This window comes from Ceratotherium simum, chromosome 16 (genome assembly GCF_057802395.1).
Source record: "Ceratotherium simum simum isolate JZ-2026a chromosome 16, ASM5780239v1, whole genome shotgun sequence".
In the NCBI taxonomy this organism is placed as follows: Eukaryota; Metazoa; Chordata; class Mammalia; order Perissodactyla; family Rhinocerotidae; genus Ceratotherium; species Ceratotherium simum.
In genome coordinates this window covers 24,488,713-24,495,438 of record NC_141915.1, presented here as the reverse complement: position 1 = coordinate 24,495,438, position 6,726 = coordinate 24,488,713, and the positions used below count along the sequence as shown (strand labels likewise).

At 46.0% G+C, this 6,726-nt stretch overlaps 1 protein-coding gene across 2 annotated transcripts; it reads right to left on the bottom strand.

The window, feature by feature from the left end:
* Window positions 1–308: 308 nt before the first annotated feature.
* LOC101401686 (C-C motif chemokine 4) lies at window positions 309–6,726 on the bottom strand. Of its 2 annotated transcripts, XM_087440199.1 has the most exons (5): window positions 6,648–6,726; window positions 2,363–2,557; window positions 1,902–2,013; window positions 1,281–1,395; window positions 309–702 (listed from the first exon to the last, which is right to left on the bottom strand). In XM_087440199.1, exons 3-5 carry the CDS (start codon window positions 1,975–1,977, stop codon window positions 615–617), a joined length of 279 nt encoding a protein of 92 aa, XP_087296325.1. In that variant the 5' UTR covers window positions 1,978–2,013; window positions 2,363–2,557; window positions 6,648–6,726; the 3' UTR covers window positions 309–614. The 2 variants fall into 2 exon arrangements, with proteins under 2 accessions (XP_087296325.1, XP_004434903.1); XM_004434846.3 differs by lacking the exons at window positions 2,363–2,557; window positions 6,648–6,726 and having other exon boundaries at window positions 1,902–2,333.

Sequence of the window (6,726 nt, the reverse complement as noted above, 5' to 3'; positions counted from 1 at the left end):
CTTTTTGGATCATCCTTTCATGATGCTCCCCAAAGAGACCTACAAGCCTTGGCAAGTCACAGCACCTCTGTTCCTCTGTTTCTTCATTTGTAAAATTGGGTGTAACACTTCCTACTTCATAAGGGTGTTAAAATCCTTGTTGAAAGTATTAAGTGAGATGGTGTTTTTAGAGTATTTTGCCCAGAACACTTATTAAGTGCTCAGTAATTGCTCATTCTTATTGTTTTTGGAACCTGTAGTTTGTCCCTATTAATAATACCAGGCAATTCCTTTTACCCCAAATCAAATTAAAACACAAAGAAACTATCTACATTTAAAAAAAAATTTTATTATGAAAACACATGGAACCAACTACATTATACACATATCCGCAATAGCAGAGAAACAGTGATGGTGGACCATCCCCATGGGGGACACGTGTCCTTTGGCAAAACAAACATAAATAATGGAAATAACACCAAATACAATCACACAGCACATAAGAAAAATTAAATTAGAGAAGGAATTGGGACCACTGGGAGGAGTCGTGAGCACTGAGAGCGTGTGTCTCACTGAGAAGCGTCGGGCTCAGGTGACCTTCCCTGGGGACATCCTGCCCCTGCATCTAGGGCGGCTCAGTTCAGCTCCAGGTCATCCATGTACTCCTGGACCCAGGCATCGCTGGGGTTGGCACAGACTTGTCTGCCCTTTTTGGTTTGGAATCTGTGGATCAAGGAGTGGACAGATTAGAATCCCATAGGACCTTGCCTGGGGTAGGTATCCCCCTCTGCTTGACCATGTTTCATGGTGGACAGCTCTAGCAGATGGGAAGACCCTTCCTAGGGTGGCACTGGAAAAAGACCACCTGTAACTTTTACTTTGCATTTAGCTGTGGTCTCCCAGGTTGTCCAGATTAGGACCCAACGAGTTTTGCAATCAATATGGATATATCTCCCCACTTATTCACTACTGCCCCTAAAAGTGACTTTTCCACGTTTTACTAAGCATGGTTTAAGAAATCAGCCCACGTCTCCTGTAATCTTTTTGACTTGCCCTGGTTTCCTGGCCTCTGGCTAACTTCCTCCCCAGAAACTCCCTTCCCCTCCCCCTTGGTCCCACCTGCCCCTTCCAGGACTCAACAGGTGACTTCATGACATATTCCTCACTGCTTTCTGGGAGGGCTTCAGCCCTGAGATCTGCCTCCCTAATGCTTGATCCCCCCAGCCCCCAAATAGGCCCCTTATCTAATCCTGCCCTGCCCTTGCCCTTGCCCCGCAGAGTGGCCTGAGGTTGATACTTACACCACGGCTGGCTGGGAGCAGAGGCTGCTGGTCTCATAGTAATCGATCACAAAGTTGCGAGGAAGCTTCCGCATGGTGTAGGAGAAGCAGCAGGCAGTGGGAGGGTCTGAGCCCACTGGAAAGAAAGGCTGTGGTGAGATCGAAGTTCTACAAGGAGCTGTTCATTTTGGCTTCTAGTTATGGATATTCAACGGGCATCTCTGTGGAGCTACCAGATCCCCAAACACGGCCCCTTTTACCCAATCCCACCCACCTTGAGTAGGAGACTTATTCTGAATAGAGGATCCTCGGAGAAGATAGTGAAAGAATTGAAGATTGGAGCTGGATTGGGTTTCAGAGCACATGTCTAACTCCTTTCATTTTATACATGAGGAAATCATGGCACAGAATAGACAGGGACTTGCTTAAGCAAGTCTACTGGTTGCTATTTCTTAAGAAAACAGGAACTTGTATATTACTGAAGGTCTACTAAACACTACATTTAACCGCAGGCTACTTGAAAATCTCCCCAGCTCCCTTTCGTCCCATCCCCAGATTCCACTGTTGGACCAGCCCCGACTAGAAAAATGGATGCTGCCTACACCTTGCCTCTAGGAGTAGCAGCTGAAAGAGTGGACTTACTTGGTGCTGAGAGCGCCGGAGAACAGAAGGCAGCCACTAGCATGAGGAGAGAGAGGACAGTCACGCAGAGCTTCATGGTCTTGGAGGAGGAGAGGCTTTCTTAGAGCTGAGACTGCAGAACCCAGAAGCTTCAGAACCCGACTGTGTTCTGTGCTGATACTGAGTTGGGAGACCTTTTTTATAGGGATTCTGAGGACTTGGACGGAGGCGGGAGCACAGGAAGACAAGTGGAATTTCCATGATAGAGATGATGTCATGGTGGCAGTGAGGAAACTGAAGCTAGCTGAGAGTGAGGACCTCTGCACAGCTTCTCCTCCCCAGGGTGGTGTCATCACAGAGGAAAGAGGAGGGAGGTGGAGAGGAGAAGAAGCGGGCTGCCAGAGAGGGAAGTGGTATACCAGAGACAGTGACCGAGACTGAGGAGAGAATTGCAAACCCGAGAGGAAGGATGAAACACTCACACCTGCTAGAAGGGGCCTGTAGACAAGAACCGTGCTGTTCTTGGTGGTTAGCTCCTCCAGAAGCTGGAGGCTTCACGTCAATATTTCCAGGGTTGCCACAGCCTGGCCTGAGAAGGAAGGGGGAGCCAGGACTCCATGTGCCATTCCTGGGCCTTCTTCTGCTGGGCTGAGTGACTTTACTGCCCTAAATATTTCCTTGGGCATAAAGAAAGAGTGCAGCATTGAGTGTGCAGGACCCAGCAGGGCAACACAGGAACAATTATAGCTTCTACTTATTGAACAGGTACTATGTCCAGCACTGGGAAAACTGCATTATACACATGACACCTAATCCTACCATAATCCCGAGCAGGGATGTGATTATTCCCCTGAGGCAATGAGGATTACAGAGCAGAGCAGAGTTCACTGATAATCTCTTGGCCACACAGCTGTTAGGTATAGTGCCAAGATTTGAACTGAGATTCATCTGACTCTAAAACCCATTTTCTTTTCCACCCTGTCATCTCCAGAACAGTTATAGAATGTGACCACAAAGAGAGAAACCGTTGACCACTAGGGGCTATGCCACACACAAAGAACCATGTTTTTAGGGCTGAATTCAGGAGAGGAGTTTGAGCCAGTCTGTCTTAGAACAAGGAGGGAATGGAAAAGAAATAAAGGTTTCAGTATGTTCACTTGGACCAACAATAGAAAAGGAGAAAGAAATTAATAAGAATCAAGTTTGGAAGACCCAGGTACAGAACGTTCCTCTAGTATAAAAATGGGATTGGATATCTAGCAATGAGTTTGTCTATGTTACAGATAAGATGTATAATCTAAGCATGTGGATGTTTCCCAACCACCCATAGGGAATTCCGTGTGTTCACATACAGCCCTTCCTGGTTTGGTAGCTGCTGTTGACCCGAGGTGACTAGGCGAAGCTTATAAAGGTCAGCAGACAGTAGTAGGTGAAGTGCGGCAAGCGAAGGTAATTAGGATGATTGGATCAAAATCTCTATCCACCTGCAGCTCAGCCACTCTGACCCACCTGATCATTCCTAGCCTACATTGCTACCTGCTTCTTCTCTGAGAAAGAAGAATGAAGCGTGAAATGAGGAAGCCAGTGATGGTGTTCAGGGCAGGCCATCCCAAGATGCGCCACTCTGGTATGTGGATTATTTCAAGCTGAAGACAATACAAGTTCAGAAGACTCAGGAAGAACATTTGAGTTTCCCCTCCCAAACTGGCTAAAGAATTTAACATAGACAACCTGTTCCAGGAAGGAGCCACTACCATATGATGGCCATAGTATAATGTAAAACAAGATGCTGTGATAGGAAAGGCACCAAGCCCATCTTATCAAAAATTCTGTCTCTCCCAGGCCACATTCTCTAGGTGGCCCTGAAAAGAGTTGTCAGACAAACATTTGCATATCCATCTCCATGTGAATTGTCTTCTTCCCCTCTGAAATACCAAACCACTAGCCCCCCAACACCTTCTGCACCTTTAGCTAAAAATACTTAAGCAAGCAGCTTAGTCAGAATGACAAGTTGCTCAGTTCTCTTTTGTGAGTTTCTCCCACGCATACACGTTATTAAACTTTGTTTGATTTTCTCCTGCTAACCTGCCTTTTTAATTATTTGGCTAGCCATAAGTACCTTAAGGGAAAGGGCAGAGGGGGATTCTCCCTCTTCCCCAACACCAGGCATCCCAGGTGCTGTAGAGTTGTGGGATAGGAGGGGTCAGAGCCGCATCTTGGAGTACTTCAAGGTCACTAAATAAAGTACAATGTCATCCCATCTCATCCCTCTCCCCCACCACCTACACACACAATCTCTACCTCTTTCTGCCATCCTTTCTGTTCTTGCTCGTTTCTTTGTGTGAGTCTTGCTTCAAATGTTCTTATCTTCACAAGACTCCCACCTCCTGCTCCAGTGGTCTATGATCTCTGATATCACATAAGCTAGTATTTCTCATGGTCTCTCCTGGCTGGTGGAGTTTCATCTTCATGCATCAAGGACCTTGCTTTAAGGGAAGGAGGATGTGTCTTGTGTTCCCCATGATCCACACAGATTTGTTATCCATGGCATTTCCATTCAACCCAATTTAGTAATCATCTGCTCTTTGTCAGGGCAGACAGAGCTAAATGAAGCCCCATCCCTGCCCTCAAAGAGTTCTTAGTCTAGTGGTGGTGTTGACAGTGACAGAAATAACTATCCCATAAGATGGAATAAGATAAGTGTCGCATTGGAGGTAGAAACAAAATCTCAGAGAGCCCAAAGGACGGAGAATGTTATCCCTTGGCTGTAAATGGATAGTTCCAAATCAAGTCTAAATCCCATTGTGTGCTAAGGAGGACCCCTTGACATGGAGACTTCTGTCTAAAAGAGTGGGGCGAGCTGACCTTCAAGCTGTGGAGGGAATATGAAGCTATCTACTCTGGGGCATCAGGAGAGATGATAGATAAGAATGGGTGATGAGTCTGCATTGAGCCACACAATGGGTCTGACTGTTGACTTTTGCTTCCTAGCCTTGATTTGATCTTTGGCTCATGGAGGTAAAATGTTTTATTCACGAAGGTCCCAACAATAATGCTATGTTCACACCAGTGAAATTTTACACTGAGAGTACAAAGGACTTGTGTCAGTATATTTAGCCAAATCCATGGCCTCCAAGATTTGTACATTGAGGCCACTTCTAAGTAATAGTTAATAGAGAATAATAACAAATGCCTCTCAGATACATGACAAAAAAAAGTGCTCATCTTCTCCAGAGAACCTTCTCTGACCTCTCTTCCAACTGAATTCTGCCACTCCCTCTGTGCCCCTACAGCCCCATGAGCTGCTTCCATTGTATCACCCGTAACACACCTATCTATTTGGTCATCTCTTCTACTAGAAAGGGAGCTCCTTGATGCAGAAACTGTGTTATGTTTATCTTTGTGTACACAGTAGGTGTTCAATAAACACTTGTTTAATAAGTGTCCAGAGGCAGTCCAAACCACCAGTTTTAGAGGGAGGGGGTGTGACAGGTAACATGGACTCAGGATATAAACTCCATTTAACTAAATGAAGTAAGAATGAACTGGGCATTCTGACACGCTATCCAAAACGTGATTCCCTAGCCCTGATGGGGTGGTAATTTCCTTCTTTTCCCAGCCCTCAACCTACATACCTTGTGATTTTATCATAAGGGATACTATTCTAGGACTCTCCTCTTTGTAGCTTGGGGGTATAAGAAGTGACAGTGCGAGTCAGTCATGGTTCCAAGGAGCTCCATATGCATTCTGTGGGCCACCCCCTCACTCCTGAGCGGGGAAGCCCTTCACTTCCCCTCCCTTGTGGTAAGACAGAGGTTTCCCCTTCCACACCCTTGACTGGCACTGTGCTCATAACTCCATTATGGGCACTTTCGCATCCATTTTGTTATTTTGTCCTTCTAGCCTCCCCAGGCTGCTGGCAGGACCAGCAGCCACAGCAGTAATATAACCTTACAAAGGTCCTGTTATTTTGACTTCCCCTTGCATATCCACATCCATGGTTTTATCTGATTCCAATCTGTTTTGCCATCATAAAGATTAGGAAGCAAAACCTAGAGAAGTTAAAAGACTTGATCAAGGTCACACAGGATGGGTGTCAAGACCCAAGGTCTTCCAACTTCTGGTCCAGAGATGACCAAACTTCCTTTACAGGTGTGACCCTCTAAGATCACACATGTAGGGAGGCTCTGAAGGTACCAGACTCTCAGGAGAGATTACAAAGCTGCTGAGGAGCAGGAAACAGAAGTGGTCAATCCTGATACTCTGTGCTCTCCTAGAAGGAGAGTGTGAGATGCATGAGTGTTGAGGAGGCCACTGGGTGTCAGGGCCAAGAGCACCAGCTTCTAGAAGCTGGAATGCTTGGAACTAGATTATTCCTTGAGAGCAAATGTTGAGACTGGAAAACTAAGGTGAGCTGGAATATATGGTCATTTTGCCAAGATAATAAACCAAAAAGAGGTAAATCCTGTGGTTTTGCCAATACAGTAGCCAAGTCACTTGGGGGAAATGGGAGCAGAAATTGGATTGTGGATTAAAGAAACAAATACACAATTATCCAAAGGGTTCCAGATGGAGTCTGGAGGACAGTGAGCTGGTTGAAGCAGTTCATCAGTGATGGCCACACTCCACCCCTCAGCCAGCAGCCCCACTCTTCTTAAAGTGGAAACAGGCCTTCATCACCAGCCACAGCCTGCTCTTTGTCTGTCAAGGGTGGAGGGCCGTGACTTCAGGGGATGTTAAATTCCTGAGAGAAGGTTAAAGCCTTACCAGTATTTGGTGGGTTCAAGAAAACTTTTGGTATTCCTCATGAAGCATCTTTCTTCCTTCAAATGGTGGTTTTATACCT

Excerpts from the sequence above, each read along its gene's own strand:
- LOC101401686 (XM_087440199.1), bottom strand. The coding sequence starts at position 1,977 with ATGAAGCTCTGCGTGACTGTCCTCTCTCTCCTCATGCTAGTGGCTGCC. Across the intron at positions 1,396-1,901 it reads TCCGGCGCTCTCAGCACCAA|TGGGCTCAGACCCTCCCACT; the intron begins GTAAGTCCACTC and ends CTTTCTTTCCAG. Across the intron at positions 703-1,280 it reads TGCTCCCAGCCAGCCGTGGT|ATTCCAAACCAAAAAGGGCA; the intron begins GTAAGTATCAAC and ends CTTGATCCACAG.